Source organism: Muntiacus reevesi, chromosome 4 (assembly GCF_963930625.1).
Source record: "Muntiacus reevesi chromosome 4, mMunRee1.1, whole genome shotgun sequence".
NCBI classification, from domain to species: Eukaryota; Metazoa; Chordata; class Mammalia; order Artiodactyla; family Cervidae; genus Muntiacus; species Muntiacus reevesi.
In genome coordinates this window covers 39302864-39320809 of record NC_089252.1, presented here as the reverse complement: position 1 = coordinate 39320809, position 17946 = coordinate 39302864, and the positions used below count along the sequence as shown (strand labels likewise).

The 17946-nt window shown below is 50.1% G+C and overlaps 1 protein-coding gene across 3 annotated transcripts in view; it reads right to left on the bottom strand.

The window, feature by feature from the left end:
• Positions 1 to 17946, bottom strand: part of MTCL1 (microtubule crosslinking factor 1) — a 115723-nt gene that overhangs the window by 37562 nt on the left and 60215 nt on the right. For 2 of the 3 annotated variants that reach the window (XM_065932561.1, XM_065932560.1), the window contains exons 4-5: positions 6975 to 7034; positions 871 to 2046 (exon numbers count right to left, since the gene is read on the bottom strand). In XM_065932561.1, coding sequence (XP_065788633.1) covers positions 871 to 2046; positions 6975 to 7034 — 1236 coding nt within the window. Of the gene's footprint in view, positions 1 to 870; positions 2047 to 5811; positions 5887 to 6974; positions 7035 to 17946 lie in introns of all 3 variants that reach the window. The other variant, XM_065932559.1, reaches the window with a different exon arrangement.

Genomic DNA, 17946 nt, shown 5'->3' with positions numbered 1-17946 from the left:
ATCTATGGAATGAGGAAAAGCATGGCCAGAGAAACCAACGTAAACACAGCGGCATCAGAGAGAGGAGAGAACAGAGCCAGGAGGAGGAGCAGCAAAACGGCAGGCTGAGAGATCTGAAAGGCAAACAGAGAAAGGGGAGGAGAATGCAACACGCTGGTTACGAGGCGCATGCGGTGGGGACGGGGGAGTGAGACTCGCCCGCAGTTGGGCATTGGGCATCGAACGCCAGAGTCCAGGGCGGTGCAGGGAGAACTGTCCAGGCCCCGCCACTCGCTGCCCTCGGCTCCGGGGGTGCCGTCAGAGCCATCCTTCTCTCCACCATGCTCCTTGCCTGCCCCAGCTGTGTCGCAGAGGAAGCCAGTGGGCTGGACTGTCCCTGGGGCGGTGATCCCAGGCATGGATGCACCTACTCCCGAGGCATCTGCTAATTATCCTGACTTCGAAGAGCGCTCACACTGCGCTTCAAACTCCTCTTTGCTTCTTCATCAAGATGGCTGGTCGTTGAGGACGCCAAAAAAAGAAGGGACAAAACGCGTCCATCCTTGGCGCTGCCAGTGGGTTAGCCTCGTGTCAAGAGGGAGGACCTCTTAGCCAAGAGCAGTGGCATGGTTAAAAATAAAAGGGAATGGGGGAAAGAAACAAGGAAACGAAAGAGAGCTAAACCAAACCAAACCAAAAAAAAAAAAAAAAAGAGAGAGAGAGAAACCCAACCAACAGAAAGGCTTTGGTTGAAACTTGAGGCTTTAGTACAATGCAGGTTTGCGATCATAACCAAGCAGCCGTGAGCAAGGTGAGTTGGAGCGCGGCAAGGCCAGCGAGAAGGAGGAGGAGCAGGACGGAGCAGGGAGGCAGAGCCAGGAGCCCCCTTACCTGCTGGTCCGGGCCCAGCTCCTTGCCCAGGTTCCCCACCGGGGAGTCCCGGGACACGGAGGTCACAGAGGACAGGAAGCTGGATGACTCGGTGAGCTGGGGCAGCGGGGACAGGCCCTCCCCCAGCCGCTCCACCTGCTCCAGGAAGGCCTGGAGCTCTTTCCTGAAGGCCTTCATCCTCGCGTTGAGGGTCCCCAGCAGCTGGGGCTCCTCCCTGGTGCCCTGGCCGCAGGCCCCGGGCGAGGCCTCTCCGCCCGGGAGCGCGGCCTCGGTGTCCGTGATGATGCGCTCCACCGCGCGCTCCAGCTGCTCTGCCTCGTGCCTGATGCTCGCCAGGCGCTCTGAGTCCTCCCGCGCGCGCAGCAGCTCCGCCGGGCACTCCCCGGCCTCCGACGGCCTCCCGCTGCCGAAGCCCGAGGTCTTCTCGAAGGTCTCCTCTGAGTCGCTCTCGCCGCCAATGGGGCCCTCCCGGCGCGGCTGCACGCGGACGTCCTCGCCGTCGTCGCTCCTCCGACCCGTGTCGCTGTCAGCATCGCTGTCCCGCGGGCTCGGCGCGCGCGGGCCGGGCTGCAGCGTCAGAACCTCCCCGCTCAGCTCGCTCACCGGCAGCCGCGCCGCCTGGAGCTCGTCCTGCAGGGGCGCCCCGCCCCCCGCCAGCCAGCCTGGCTCGGGCCTCGGCTCGAACTTGAACTTGCTCAGCTCGTGGGTCAGCTGCCGGTTGTGGTCCTCGATCTCGGAGATGGACCGCCGCAGCAGCTCCGCCTCCTCCTCCACGAACTGCAGGTGCCGGCGCAGCTCGGCCGAGGACTCCAGGGTGTCCCCCCCGAAGGGCGAGGTCGGCCCACCGGGCAGGGGTTCCCGGCCACGCAGGTCTTCCATCTCGGCCTTGAGGCCCCGGTTTTCCACCTCCAGCTCCACGATCTTCCGGCCCAAGATGCTGGCCTCCTCCTCCACCAGCCTCAGCCGCAGCTTCAGCTCGGCCTCGCGGGTGCTGGGCGGCCCGCCGGCCTCGCCCGTGGGCAGGGGGCTGTCGGCATCCCCGTAGAGGGCCCTGTACCTCTGCAGCTCCTGCTCCAGCCGGTCCTTCTCCCGCCCCAGCTTGGCCATCTTCCTGAGCATCAGCGAGCCCTCCTCTTTGGCAAACTGGAGCTGGCACCTCAGATCCGCGCTGTCATCCTGCCCGGAGAGAGAGCCCAGACTAGGGTTATTTGAAAATATCGCACCTTCCTGTTTTTGACGATTTTCCTCGAACCTCACCCCTCACACACACAGACACCACACACCAGTCTTCCCGTCCTGGTGCATGGGCTCCACCGGGAGGGGCCATGACAGATGGGGCAGGCCTGGTCCTTCACTGGGGCACCAAGGCCTGCTTGGTCTCAGGAACAAAAGACACCAAACAAGTAGTGTGGGCAAACATGCACATGAAAACCATCACCCAGGAGATGAATGGAGAGGAATGAGTGAAATAAAGCCCAGCACCGTCAGCAATGTGGCGACTCACTCTGCCTCTCTGGGTCCATCCTGACCTGTGAGACACCCCAGACCCCTAACTTAGCCTGGGGCAGGTGGACAGGCCTCCGTGCCAACTTCTACCTGTAGCCACTCACCTCCTCCTTCAACAGAGGGGTCGCCAGCACTTCACAGGTACTAACGGGATGGGGAGGCCAGGTGACCCTGAATCAGCCTGGCTTTCCACAAATCTGCTGAGAACCTAAGATAAGGCAACTCCCCTATCCTCCTCCCCCAACTCATCCCAGGGAGGATGTGAGGATGACTTGAGATGATGGGCATGAGGGCCTCTGGATGTTAAGCTGCGGAGTAAGCACCCGGCTCTGGCGGTTAGTATGAGATGGATACTGTAAACTGAAGGCCTGGGTGACTCACACCCTCTCCCCACGCACACTCGACTTCAGCACATTTTAGTGGCTGTGACAGCAGGAAATTAATCCCAGAAACCCAAGGCAAGGTGTTAAGTGGTTTAAAATCTAAAAAGTAGGGCTCCTCAGGTACCCAGAGGACTCTGGAGGGTCACGGGAGCAGGCTGTCTGCTAAAACCCCGCACTGCTGGACCGAGGTCCAGAAGGCCCTTTTAGGACCAACTAGAGAGTGACCCTTCCCTTCCCTGTGCGGCCTCCACACCCTGGAGCTGCATCAATTCTGGATCTGGGCTCATGCTACGGTTTCATAAATGACAACTGGGTGGCTGGCAACAGTGACCAGTGTCATGACTCCTTCCTCTGTGACGGGCTATCAAGTTCCAAAAGGCTGTTCTGGGAACCAAGACTTAGACAAAGTCTCCCTCCTTATCTGGTGGTCACATCCCATCACCAGCGGAGGAAAAGTCATCAAACCAGCAAGTCAACCCTGGGGGTGGCGGGGAGCTCTTCCAGCTGGTCACTTGTGCAGACGGGTCAGCAAGGTTGGCGCAGGTCTCACACCCGGAGAACACGGTTCATTCTCCACCAGTTCCTGCTGCACACTCACCACTGGGCAGAAAGACCTCCCTGGGAGCCCCTACCTTGCCTCCTCCCACCAGTAGACCTGAAGCCAACTTTCTGCTTTGTCTGAAACTCAATGAATTTGGGGGAAAGGAGCAAGTAACTTTTTTTCTTCCTCTTTGCATATCAGGAGAGTGATATATAAATGTCACTGGGAAGAGGGCACAGTCTTCATGATGTATAACTTATCACATTAAGGGTCAGGTTTGGTTTTGGTTAGGCTGAACACCAAAGAATTGGTGCTTTTGAAGTGTGGTGCTGGAGAAGACTCTTGAGAGTCTCTTGGACTGCAGGGAGATCAAACCAGTCAATCCTAAAGGAAATCAACTTTGAATATTCATTGGAAGGACTGATGTTGAAGCTGAAGCTCCAATATTTTGGCCACCTGATGTGAAGGGCTGATTCATTGGAAAAGACTCTGATGATGGGAAAGATTGAAGGCAGGAGGAGAAGGGGACCACAAAGGATGAGATGGTTGGATGGCATCACTGACTCAATGGATATGAGTTTGAGCAAATTCCAGGAGATGGTAAAGGACAGGGAAGCCTGGTGTGCTGCAATCCACGGGGTCGCAAAGAGTCAGACACAATTTAGCAACTGAACAACAACAAAGGTGGACATAATAAGGGGTTCTGCGACAACTGGAAATAAAGCTGACTGCCCCACGCAATGGAGCAAGATAGGTTACCATCACTGTTGGGGTAATGATGTACATTTTTACAGGGCCTACACAGGAATACATGGGCCATAAAACACATACTATATTTAATCCTAACTTAGCACTAAGGGGAAAAGCCTACTTATTTGTTATTCATTCATTCCTTCAGGAAATACTGAATACCAACTCTGTACCAGAAATTGGCATATTAAACAAACCAGGTTCTTAGAACTTTTGAAAGCAGATCAAAAGCATCTTCTTAAATTTTTTGATAAATATAGATTTATAAGAAATCTATGTGTCCAAATACAGAGAGGTCTTTGTTGTCACAGGAAGGGGTCTGAATAAACTACAACAGGTGTCAGTGGAGATAGAGTGTCAGTACTTTGGAAATGAATCACATCGGGGGTGACAAGCCCAGGATAGGAAGATGTTTAGCAGGATCATGAACCTGGTAGCTGGTGTTTGTCCTAAGTCTAGACTCACCTACACCATCCTGTCTCCACCTCAAGCACAGAAGTTCACTTCAGTGCCTGGGGACAGCCGTGGAGACAGTGGAGGGGAACGTCACCTGTCCCAGGGGAATTTCACCTTCAGCCTGGCACTCAAGCCTGAGCAGAGCCCCAGGTGGGACCAGTGTCCTGACCCACCCTCTCTGGAGACTCACGGCTGGTAAGCCCTTGAGATGGCGGCAGCCGAGCGGCAGAGCCCCCTGCACAGTTCAGGACGCTTCTGTCTCAAACCAGGGTCAGGGCGTCTCAGGCTGTCTCTCCTGAGGGTTGTTTCCCCAAAAGTTGAGCTGAGCTGTCAGAGGATGCACATGGAGTCTGGTGTTCCCCAGGGCTCTGTGCTCAGATAGAAGCATTTATCTGCACCCCCCTACATGGTACACAACCCCAGCAAGCCCTCAAATCACCTTGACTTCTGGAAACCTTACACTGTCCCCCCATCCCCTGCCATTCCCCATGAGTCTGATTCTAAATCAGAACCATCCTCCTCCTCTGTCTCCTCGAACTTAAATCCAGGCCGGGTAAAAAAGCAGGATTCCATGACATACCCTAGTGAGTGTCCGATTCATAGATTACCTGAAGATTGACCAAATATCCAAAAAGGCTCCAGCTCCTTAAGGAAAGAAACTACCCCCACACCAGGAATTCTAACATATGATGAAAGCATGCTTTGTTTCTATGCAACACCCATGCACAGCCAGCCCTGCCACCAGGATTAACACAGGTTTTGATACAAACAAAAAGGCCGTCTTTGAAACCGAGGGAGTGTGTGGTCAACTTCATTGCTCAGTGGGGGCAGCCGGAGTCGGTGTGCAGGGTAAGGGGAGGTTGGGGGAAGCCGGGCTTGGCCTGTTCTGGGACAGGAGGCCAACTTCTGATATGATGGGGGAATCACAGCCTCAGCTGTAGCAGCACGGGCCAGACACCCATCTTATCTGGTAACTGAAGACTTTCTAGAACTCTGCCAAGGCTCCCCGGGAGGGGCGAGGCCGACCTCGAGCTCTGGTTTCAGGAGACGGTCCGACAGCTCCAGGAAGGAGCATGAAGCAGATCCAGTAGCCTGCCCACGTGACCCGTGACCCTTCGTGGTGCAGCAGAGAAGCCCAGCACGGTCCGGGGTGGGGGAGGACGCACACAGGACCACCACCGCCGCCACCAGCGGAAAGGCCTTGACAAGCAACAGAAATATAACGCTGTGGGTATATATTCTCTGGCTTGCAAGTCTGCCTCTGGCCAGCACCCCAGCGCCGACGACTGCTGCTCGTGCTCCTACCTTGAGCCGGGGCGGCAGTTTCCTCTGAGTTTTGGCTGCAGACCTGCAGTTCCCAAGGTGCTCAGCTCCTCCGTTCTGCCAGACAGAAACTCCCCGCTCAATGATCCCGCTCTTGGGTCCCCTCCTGCCCCCAGCCTCACTGGCCCCCTGTGAGGGCACTGCACCTGTCACTCCACGATGCGCAAAGATGACGCTTTTAAAGAACAGCCCTTTCCCGGTCAGAAGCCAGGAAGTTGAAACGGTATTAAAGGCCAGGGGCTGAAGCGCCCAGCATCTGGAGACAACAGGCGTTAATGCCCCATTATTAGCAGTTCTGAAGTGAGATTTGGGCAGCAGAGACGTGGAAGAAAACAGCTAAGCCTTGATGTTTCTCCAGCTCACTGGGCCCGGCCTTCCATGAGAGCTGCTGTGGGGAAGGAGGCTTCAGGGAGAGGAGAGAAGCAAGGGAATGGGGCGGGGGAATTCACAGCGGGGAGGCACTGGGGCTTGTAGTTCCCTGGACGCTCCACGGTGTCTCTCTCATCACTCCTCGCTCTGGGGCCTCCAGGGAGTGGACAACCCAAAGAAGCCTTGTTCTTTCCAACATCTAATACTAGTAGCAATTTAGAAAAGAAAGAAAGAAATGCAGAGTGCTCAGAAAAGCTAAGAAGTTCTGAAGGACATGATGCACTGTGCATAGGGAGAGCCCCACTCAGACCACCTTGCAAAGAACACCTTGCTTTCGATTAGGACAATTTAAGATACTATTCAGCTTGTGCACTAAAAAAAAAAAAAAACTCCAACCCTCAAAACGATGCTTTCTAGACGACCCGACGTGACGGCAGCTGTGCTATCTCACTCTCTTACTGTGTGACTGACTTTGATGGCCAGAATGCCCATCACCATCTGAGAACACAGCAGAGCCCTGAACGGCACCCAATTACGCTGCCCAGGAAGTTGGTCTGTTCTCCTTCTTCTTGAGGAAACCACCAGCCGACCGGTGAAAGAAAAAAAAGGGAAGAGCTCTTGGTTTGGGAAGACAACTTTCACCCAATGGGGGCTCTGGGTGAGAGTCCAGGTATTTGCGCAGGTGGTGATTCTTTGGCGATATTCAAGGTGACGCTCACACTTTTCAAGAAAACTCAAAATGAGGAGATGTCGCGTGAAAGTGAGATGCTGCTTACCTGGGTGAAGGCTTTCTTCTCTTTGTACGCTTCCCGGCTGCCTCTCCTTTTCAAGGAACTCTGAAACAGAGCAGATGACATTCCGTTACAAAGGGGGGATCACACGTGGGAACCGGCAGAAGCAGCATGTCCCCTTGCCCCCGGGAGGGGACACACACACACACACATAGTGGAAGGAGGCTCTTCTGTCACTGGAATCACAAACCAGACTAGAGATTGAGAGGCTTCAAGTCCTGATTATTGAATTTGGGGTTTTCCCCAATCGTTCAGTTTCATAAAGAGGGAAGGTAGGATCATTGTGACCGAGGAGGGGTGATGGGAAGAGGAAGAGGGTAGGAAGCATCAGAAAACATATACGTAATATACTGAGGGTGACTGCTCCTCTGAATTATGTTTCGTTTGGGCTAATATCAAAACGAATTGCTGGCCTCTCCTGGTGGTCCAGTGGTTAAGAATCCACCTGCCAACGCAGGGGGACATGGGTTCAATTCCTGGTCCAAGAGGATCGCACATGCCGTGGGGCAACTAAGCCTGTGTACCACAACTGCTGACTGAGCCCGCGCTCCAGAGCCTGCGCCCTGAAACCAGACAAGCCACAGCAACGAGAAGACGGTGCGCCACACCTAGAGAGCAGCCCCCACTTACCGCAACTAGAGAAAGCCTCGTGCAGCAGTGAAGACCCCGCAGTGCCAAAAGTAAATTTAATTAAAAAAATTAATTGCTGTTTCCTGGGCCCCTGTGGGTAAGCGGTGAGACAGAAAGTGGTCGGAAGGGAGAGATGGTGGTCCTGGTTTATGGAGAATCCAGGTTGCAATATTCCCCATGAAGCCACTGCAATTCCTCATTAAACCTCCCTCTTAGAGGTCTCAGCAAACTCATCATGTATTCATATGGGAAGTACCTAGTTTTACACCCCTCACAGAGCACCTTTGCCGGCTGTGGGCAAGAAGTATGTCTGAAAGACAAGCACATGTATCAATCAAAGGGCCAAGGGGTGTCTGAGACGGAGGGGCAGGAAGCCAAGGCAGCTCCCCCTTGGGCAAAGTGAGGAGACCTAACGGCTGGAAGGAGAGGGAGGAGCTCCGAGGGGAAGACAAAAGAGCTGAGAGGATGGATGTCGTCACAGCACATTTCAGAAGAAAGCAGTTTGGAGAGTTCAGACCGGCATCATTCGGACCTCAGGGAGCCTGCGGCAGAAAGGATTCCCCAACAGCCGCCGCCTTCCCTCTGCAGCTCCCTAGAAGAGGGGACCAACCCCCTCCTCCAGGGGAGCTCACGGGGTGGGGGGAGGGCGTGGCAGTGTCCTGTGGGCTTTGAGCCTCTGCCACACCCCTCACTCCACCTGGCCGGGGGAGGAGGCTCCTCCATCAGGTTCGATCTAAAGTCAATTCACTCAGTTCTGTGTGCTTTTTGGTGTCTCGTTGTCACGTGAGATCATGCCATGTATTGGATGAATCTCGGGGTTAAGAAACAACTAAAGTTCTAGCTGCCCTGAGCCTCCTGGAGGCTGGTGGCCTGGTGAAAAGGTAACTGAAAGAAGAGATGAGAAGTTAGAGTTGGTGTGGGTGGGGAGCGGGGTAGAAGCTGGTCCTGGAACCCCAGCTGCAGTAGCTCCACTGACCTGCCTGGTTGGTGAGGGGGTGGGGGGGGTCTTCTCCCTTGTCCTGTTCTGAACACAACAGCCTAGTCCTGTGATCATTCCAGTGAATCAGGGAAGAGGCAGGGGGTGTGGGAACCCTGACAGATCCTAGTCACAAGTGGCAACTACAATGAGAAACACTGCAAGGACTGAAATGAACCAGCAACAAGAAACTATAAAACTTTGGTTGGTGATGGACACAGATGATGCTGGGTGTTGACTGATGGGAAGACCCTATGTTATAAAGATGCCATATTTCTCCCAAATCATTTTATAAGATACTTTAACCAAATTCCTCTCTCTCCATATATATATATATATATATATACACACACACACACACACACACACACACATACATATAGTATCATCATCATTGCCCTCACTTGTGTCTGACTCTTTGGGGCCCCACAGACTGTAGACCACCAGGTTCCTCTGTCCGTAGGATAGTGTAACATATACACACATAGAAAGTATTTGTGTGTGTGACAATATACATACATATATATACACACACACACACAAACACTTTTTTTGTATTTGTAAGGGAGATGACGATGAAGGACTTAAAAAGATTCAAAAATTCAGCTAAAACAGGGATAGGCAAACTAAGGCTGTCGGGACCAATCAACCCACAGCCTATTTTGTGACTAAGTTTTACTGAAGCACAGCTTCATCTATGGATTAGGGAGAAAAAAAACCAAAACAGATCCATGCTATTTTTTAAAATTTCAGATGAATTAAAAATCTAGACGTAGTAAGACATGCACACAAAATCCCAGAAATAAAGAGATGAATTTCTTATTTGTTTTGGGGGCATGGACTTTATAAAACACAAGAAATGAAAGCTGAAACATCCCAGGACAGATGAGTGGATTTGTAAGATTAAAAATTTTTATATTATCAAAATAAAACATTTATAGTATTAAAAAGCAAATGATAAAATGGGGGAAAAAAGGATTTTTTGAACACAAGACAGACAAAAGAACAATATTTGGCAAGCAGTAGGGAAAGGAAAACCATCTTAATAAGAAAATAAACAAACGGCCAATAAACATGATGACTAGTAATTAAAGCAACAAGGTATACTTCCTCACTTAAAGAGATTTATGAACCAAAAGAAGTATGACACCCAGTGTTACCAAGTGTCCCCAGACCAGCCCTCCACACCGATCAGCATGAATGGACTTCCAATGGGCAGTGCAGCCTGACCAGAGTATATATCGTGACCCAGGAATCCCACCTCTGGCAATGTCCCCTAAAGAAAAACACTGAGCCAACGCTCATCACAGTACCTCCCATAATAGTAAATGAACACTGTGCAGGTTATTACAATGATGCTTCTGAAGAATAAAGATTTAGGAAATATACTACGAGGAAAATGCAGACGACAAACAGCATGTATTTTGTGACTTCAACTTATATCTAATAAATTATAAGTATGCATATGTATTTCATATGTATGTGATAAAAGTCAACTAAAGAAAGGTTTATCAAAATGTGAACAGAGATTCTCCCCTTTGGATGATAGAATTACAAGTGATTCTAATTTTTCGTGTGGCTTTTCAAAGTCTCCAAATTTACCGGCAGCGAACACTGTTTCCTTTGCAATTAAAAAGACAGGAAATGAAATTCTGTCCTCTAAAGAGGTCAGAGGAAAGAGGCCATCACTGAATCACTGATATCTGTGTGGGATGACAGTGGCTTCACCAGAAGTTATCAGCCAGGTTTGGGGTCTCTTTCCACAAGGTGATGCTGTTTTTATTAGCTTGGTCCTTGAAGTATGACTGGTACACATATGGTTGGTGAAAGAGACCAGAAAGCCCTCTGAGAGTTAGGGGGACTGGCCAGGCACCCCAGAGCACTGCAGACATGGGCTAAGCTGTCACAAGTCCCAGACTAGGGTACAGGTCCCTCTGCACTCAGGTCTCGAGTCTTGCCCAGGCAGGGCTCCATGAAGGGTGCAGGAGGAGGGGTATTTGCATCACGGCCAGTTCACCCCTCCGGATGACTCAGATCCAGTGGAGAGTCTTTCAACAAACAGTAAGGAAATAGGTGAATGCTGACTGTCGAATGAACAGAACCCAGAAGGGTGACTCCCCTGTGATTCAGTCCATTCTTCCTTTTTAGTCTGGCCAAGTGCCAGCAGATCAACTCTAAAATTCCTATTGAGAAGAAAAAAAAATTGAGCTTGGATCCAGAATGAATCCATACATGGCTGATGCATTTGCTGAGTATTCAGTCAGTTCAGATCAGTCGCTCAGCCATGTCTGACTGTTTGCGACCCCATGGATGGCATCACACTAGGCTTCTCTGTCCGTCACCAATTCCTGGAGCTTGTTCAGACTCATGTCCAGTGAGTTGCTGATGCCATTCTACCATCTCATCCTCTGTCGTCCCCTTCTCCTCCTGTCTTCAATATTTCCCAGCATCAGGGTCTTTTCCAATGAGTCAGCTCTTCACATCATGTGCCAAAGTATTGGAGCTTCGGTATCACTCCTTCAGTGAATATTCAGCATTGATTTCCTTTACAAATTGACTGGTTTGATTTCTTTGCAGTCCAAGGAACTCTTAAGAGTCTTCTCCAACATCACAGTTCAAAAGCATCAATTTTTCGGCCCTCAGCTTTCCTTATGGTCCAACTCTCACATCCATACATGACTACTGGAAAAATCATAGCTTTGACTAGACGGACCTTTGTTGGTAATGTATCTGCTTTTTAATACACTGTCTAGGTTTGCCATAGCTTTTCTTCCAAGGAGCAAGTGTCTTTTAATTTCATGGCTGCAATCACCACCTGCAGTGATTTTGGAGCCCAAGAAAATAAAGTCTGTCACTGTTTCCATTGTCTCCCCATCTACTTGCCATGAAGTGATGGGACCAGATGCCATGATCTTTGTTTTCTGTATGTTGAGTCTTAAGCCACTTTTTTCACTTGCTGAGTATTGGATATGATTAAATAAAATGCAAAGTCAGGCAATTATTTGGACAAGCATGTCAATTCTTAACATTTTAAGTAAGCCAGTGATTTCAGAAAAACTAACAAGCTCTCAATTGCAACAACATTTCAGAGACAGACTTTGGGCTTAAAATTTATATTATGAATAAAAGGCATCAAATGAAATTTAGGATGCTGTAGATCATGAGTCAGCATGGGAGAGAGTATGGATGGAGGCAGAGGAGTCTCAGAATTCTCACAGATTCTTGCTGTGTGCTTAGTCGCTCCGTTGTGTCCGACTCTTTGCAACCCCATGAACTGTTGCCTGCCAGGCTCCTCTGTCCATGGGGATTCTCCAGGCAAGAATACTGGAGTATTCTTGGAGGCTGCCATGCCCTCCTCCAAAGGATCTTCCCAACCCAGGGATCTAACCCAGGTCTGCCACACTGCGGGAGGATTCTTTACCATCTGAGCCACCAGGGGAGACCAAGAACACTGGAGTGGGTAGCCTATCCCTTCTTCAGGGAATCTTCCCAACCCAGGAATCAAACTGGGGTTTCCTGCATTGCAGGTGGATTCTTTACCAGCTGAGCTACCAGAGAAGCCCATATAAATTCTTATTATTTTGCATGTTGTTTGGATTTTGAGTGCTGATTTGCAGCACACAGCTGTACCGTTAGAAGAAGAAAATGAAGGTGCCGTGATCTTCTTCCTTTTAGGAGGATGTGATTAACACCCTTTTACTCGTATTACCGTTCTCATTATTTTATGAGACATGAAGGATGGGAATTAACAGCTTCTCCTTCAGGCAGAAGCACTAAGTCCCAGCTGGGAGATGCCTCCTTCCCTTTCGTTCTCTCCTCTAATCCCTAAACATCTCCCAGTGAGACTGGTCCTTCACTCTGAAGTCGACAGTACCACAGATACGCTGCTGGGTCCAACACAAGAAAAAAAACCCTGGGATCTAGTGGGAAATCCTGCAAGGCCACAGAGGGAAGGCCACCTTTCTCCTCGCCTACCTCGCCTACAGTGATGATATTAACTGCCATTTACTGGATGTTTACTCATGCCAGGCAGGATGCTAAACTTTCTTGTCACATGTAATCTACTGTATTTCTCACGCAAGCCCTGAGAGACACAATGTGTATATATATGACACATTCTTATCACTGATGAACAGACAACACTGAAGTCAGGTCATGTTTCAAGGTCCCCCAAACTCGGAGGTGGGGTGCCCCCCTGACCCTCATTCTAAGCCCTCAGACCCCAATCTCCCCATTTGGGCTGATTTTTTGTTTTCTTGAAGTTTCTGACCTCAAATTGCTGGGGTCATTATCTGAAGAGTTCTCTCCTTCCTTTAGCAAAAGAGCACAATAGACTGTTATAGGAATGGTGGCAAGCTGCTCAGTTCACGAGGCATCTCAAGGCAGGGAAATATTTCTTGGCGCTCTGATGCCTTCTGAAGGATCTGAGACCGCAGATGGCAAAAATCCTTATTTGGAAAAGACAGAAAACCATTATCAGAGGACAAAATACCACAAAGTAAATGAGGAAAAGAGCAGGAAAGTTATATTGGGGCACTTTGGCGGAAGAAAGGTACAGCCATCGAAGTCAGAGCTGCACGGGAATACAGACAGCCGGGCACAGAGTGGGAGGCCAGGGGGCAGCTGTCCAGCCCCGCACCGCACGGTCCACGGCCCCGAGGCCCGCCCCGGATGGACAGGGACCACCAGCACACCCAGCCTAGCAGATGCCACTTTCTCCCGGGACAAGAAAGAACACGATGACAAAAACAACAGGTCACTGCACAGGCAAATCTGGGGACTTGGACACATCCATGCTCTGTAACAGGGCCGGTAGATTCATTCTAAACCTTAGAGACACGTGTCTGCAGGCCTAGTAATCAGAAAATTGCTGGTTAAAACATGTCCCAATACTGTACTCTCAGTCAGACATCACAAAATGAACTAGAGATGTTAAACTGCAGATTACTGATAAGCAAAAAGAAACATGGAAAATCTTGATCATTTCAAGCCCCCAAATGACGACTGCAGCAAAAAGTGTCTGTTTCCCAAACTGTAGAAATCCTACCTCTCAAAGTGCACATACACACACAGGCACTCAGTCACACCACCAAGCATCATATGAAATACTGCACTGGAATCCACATTTCAGAAGCTTCTATTGACTCACTTAGCAGGTAGTCAATAAGGCCCTCGGGCATTCATGAAAGCTGAAAATCTGTAGAAATGCATGCCATTTGCCTGTCAGAACTGAAGATAAAGTTTGTGTCTTTTAAAAAATACTCTGCTCCTGGCTCCCACTGGTCTACTAGGAAGAAATATGTCCATCCATCCTTTAAGAGAGGCAAACTATTTCCTATTCTGATGAAATAACACAAAAAAGTTGGCTTCCCTGGTGCTGCAGTGGTAAAGAACCCATCTGCCAATGCAGGAGATGCAAGAGACGTGGGTTGGATCCCTGGGTTGGAAAGATCCCCTGGAGTAGGAAATGGCAACCCACTTCAGCATTCTTACCATGAAAAATCCCATGGACACAACTGAATGACTGAACACACCCACACACAATACAGAAGAGTTAGAAGTACTTTGAAAAACAAACCGAAAAAATAAATTATGTATTTAAATGTTGCCCCCTTTTCAGAGAACATTCACTCTTTTTTTTTTTTCAGGTGCATGTAATGTGAGAAAATACTTAGCACCCAAACAAAAAGAGCCTCAGGAAATGTTCTGATTAACCTGAGATACTATTTCATAATAATCTGCCATCACACCCTTTGGACCTTCTAATGTGACTTGAGTATTGTACTAAATAATAGACCACACTTTATACTATTCAAATGTATGCACATTATTTGTCAAAACTAGGGAATATAAACTTAAGATGGGTACGGTCAGTATATACAGATTAACAACAAAAAAAGTGTCAGTAAAAATTCAGTTCAGTTTAGTTGCTTAGTCGTGTCCGACTCTTTGCAACCCCATGAATCGTAGCACGCCAGGCCTCCCTGTCCATCAGTAAAAATTAAGCTCTAGTTAACCACCCTTATGGCAGAGAGTGAAGAGGAACTGAAAAGCCTCTTGATGAAAGTGAAAGAGGAGAGCGAAAAAGTTGGCTTAAAGCTTAACATTCAGAAAACTAAGATCATGGCATCTGGTCCCATCACCTCATGGGAAATAGATGGGGAGACAGTAGAAACAGTGTCAGACTTTATTTTTTTGGGCTCCAAAATCACTGTGGATGGTGATTGCAGCCATGAAATTTAAAGACGCTTACTCCTTAGAAGGAAAGTTATGACCAACCTAGATAGCATATTAAAAAGCAGAGACATTACTTTGCCAACCAAGGTCCGTCTGGTCAAGGCTATGGTTTTTCCAGTGGTCATGTATGAATGTGAGAGTTGGACTGTGAAGAAAGCTGAGTGCCGAAAAATTGATGCTTTTAAACTGTGGTGTTGGAGAAGACTCTTGAGAGTCCCTTGGACAGCAAGGAGATCCAACCAGTCCATCCTAAAGGAGATCAGTCCTGGGTGTTCACTGGAAGGACTGATGCTGAAGCTGAAACTCCAATACTTTGGCCACCTCATGCGAAGAGCTGACTCATTGGGAAAGACCCTGATGCTGGGAGGGATTGGGGGCAGGAGGAGAAGGGGACGACAGAGGATGAGATGGCTGGATGGCATCACCAACTCGATAGGCATGAGTTTGAGTAAACTCTGGGAGTTGGTAATGGACAGGGAGGCCTGGCGTACTGCGATTCATGGGGTCGCAAAGAGTCGGACACGACTGAGCGACTGAACTGAACATGTATTGATGGAAAAGTGAATTGGTGTCGACAATTGATTTGCAAAAGCATCAAAAAAAAAAAAAAAAAAGTAAGCCGGGTTAATAAGTGGGTGGATGAAGATGCTTGATATTATAATCATAGTAAAAATGTTAATGGAGCATATAGGTGGTGACTATATAGGAGGTCACTAGAAAATTCTTTAAGCTTTGCTATATGATTGAAAACTTTCATAATATTTAGAAGAAAAACATGCAAGTTTCCAATTTCACTGAGAATAGTTAATATTGTATCACTGTTATAAATGATTACTAAACAATTTTAATCACATGAGAAACTTTCCATAAAATGCCAACCCTTGAAACGCAGGATGAAAAACACAAATTTAATATAATCTCATCAAGATTAACTATTTTTGTCTTTGAAATGTTTGGAAGCAAATGTTACTCTAAGATGCTACCCGTTCTTATCGGTGGGCGGGCAGAGTTATGGGTGACTTCATACTTTTCTTTATAGATGTAAAAAATTTCTCTGAAAGAGTCAAAATGAATATGCTACTGTTTTGAGTCAGGAAAGATGCTATATTTGGAAAACAAGAGAACAGACTTGCAAAGCAAGCACCCGCGGATACACCTAACACTGTAGTGGACGGCGCTGACGGACTGGGAGCCCTGAAGCCAGAGAGAAATGAGCAGGAAGTGGAGCAGGATTAGACCCGGGCAGGATTAGTGCTGTGCTGCTGGGGCTTAGCACGCACAGCCTCACACAGGGGACAAGGAAGGGCCTGACGGACATCTGGGGACAGCAAATGGCTCCGATCGTAATCGCCCTGTCGGGCTGATGGATTCTGTCCCAGAGGCTCCCCCCGCAGACCGAGGCTGACCTGCTCAGCCACGTCTGCCCGGAGCCCTGTTATCTGGAGCTACCGCTCAGCTCCAAGAATCACCCACCAAAAGGCTCTGAAACCTCCGATGCCCCTCTCCTCGCACTCTGCAAACAAAGCCACTCCTGCCCCCTGGGCGCATCTTCAGTCATTCTTGACTGTCATCCCCAAGCCGTGCCTAGCTGGATTCCCATCTCTGACACCGAGGCACACTCTGAGTGACTTATGGGAGGGAGGGGTCACCTGCACCCCGATCTCATGACCCTTGCAGTTTGGTCAAAGACTCTCTGTATTCTCTCTGAGCCCCCAGCACCTTTGGGGAATCTTGGATGAGTCAGTTAGCCAAGACCCGTCACTGCACCGCAGGAAGAAGGCAGGACGCTGCTTGCTCTCGCCGCGTGTGAACAGCCCTGGAGGCTGCTAGGCCTGTGGACAGGGCTGCCCCGCCTGCTGAACTGGGCCAGCAGTGAGTGCTGGGGGAGCAACGTGCTTCCAACTGAATGAACCCAGGACTCAGGATGGGCAGAGCTGCAGAGGGACCGCGGTCCTGCTCCCCCGGCCCAGCCTGGCCCCTGGAAAACCCTGGGCAGGGCTGGAGCTAGGAGCAGGCCTCCAGTGGAAGACTAAGAACAGCCCTGGTTCAGGTGATTAAAAGCAGCCAGTTTTTACTGTCTGTTCAGTGTTGTAAGAAGCTGCAACCCTCCCCTCGCCCCTGGCAAACCATGCATTTCTGCCAGCGCATGACGGCATAGAGCTTCCCAGACAGTCTCTATAAGTCTGATCAGCTGCCAGACCAGGTTTTTCCACTGCAGCCCCTCCACAGCCAAGGTCAGAGCTGCCACCACCTGCAAGTCCCCACTCAGCCCGCCGGACCTCGGGCTCTGACTCAGTGACAGCGCCGCACTCCCAGGTGCTCACCGAGGACAGCTCTCCTGTCCCCAAAGAGGACAGCTGGTGTCCTGCTGAGGGCAGAGCGCCAACGGTGAGACCCACAGGATGGAGCTACGCTGGGAACAATGGAGGTGGCCCCGGAGGCATCGCTCTGCGGCGCGGCCCTGGGGACGCGTGCCCCTGCAGTGCTCACTCTCTGTGTCCCTCTCATGTGCAGGGTCTGCTCTGTGCTGTTACAGCCTCTGCAGTCTAGCTGCCCGTCTGCTAAACGACCAGCCTCTCCCACAAAATGCCGGGAGGAGAAAATCCGGTGTAGGATGTCTACACACAAGCCATCTGAACTGAGATGATCTCATCTAGGTATGTGTGTGTGTGTACTCAGTCATGTACGACTCTTTGTGACCCCATGGACTGTAAGCCCGCCAGGCTCCTCTGTCCATGGGACTCTCCAGGCAAGAATACTGGCGTGGGCTGCCACTCCTTTCTAGGTATAAAGGGCAAGAAGCTCTTGACTCAGACTCAGGGAACATCTTATGATGATGGCTCCTCCGTGGACTGCATGTGAGCCCATTTGTGCAGTCAAGTCGGGTTCTAACAGCTTCCGAGTTGACACAGCAGAGGCTCCATCAGGAAGCACCATCTGCTGAAAGCTTCATCCTTCCTCCTCCACAGATGCGGCTCCCCTGACCGTTTCTGCTGGGACAGGTGATCGATTATCCCTGACAAGCATGCCTGCCCTGCCTAAGGATGACAGCCGGCATGCCAGGTCCTTCCACCCTCTAGATTCTCTGCTTCTGCCGTTCAGCAAAACCGCTCC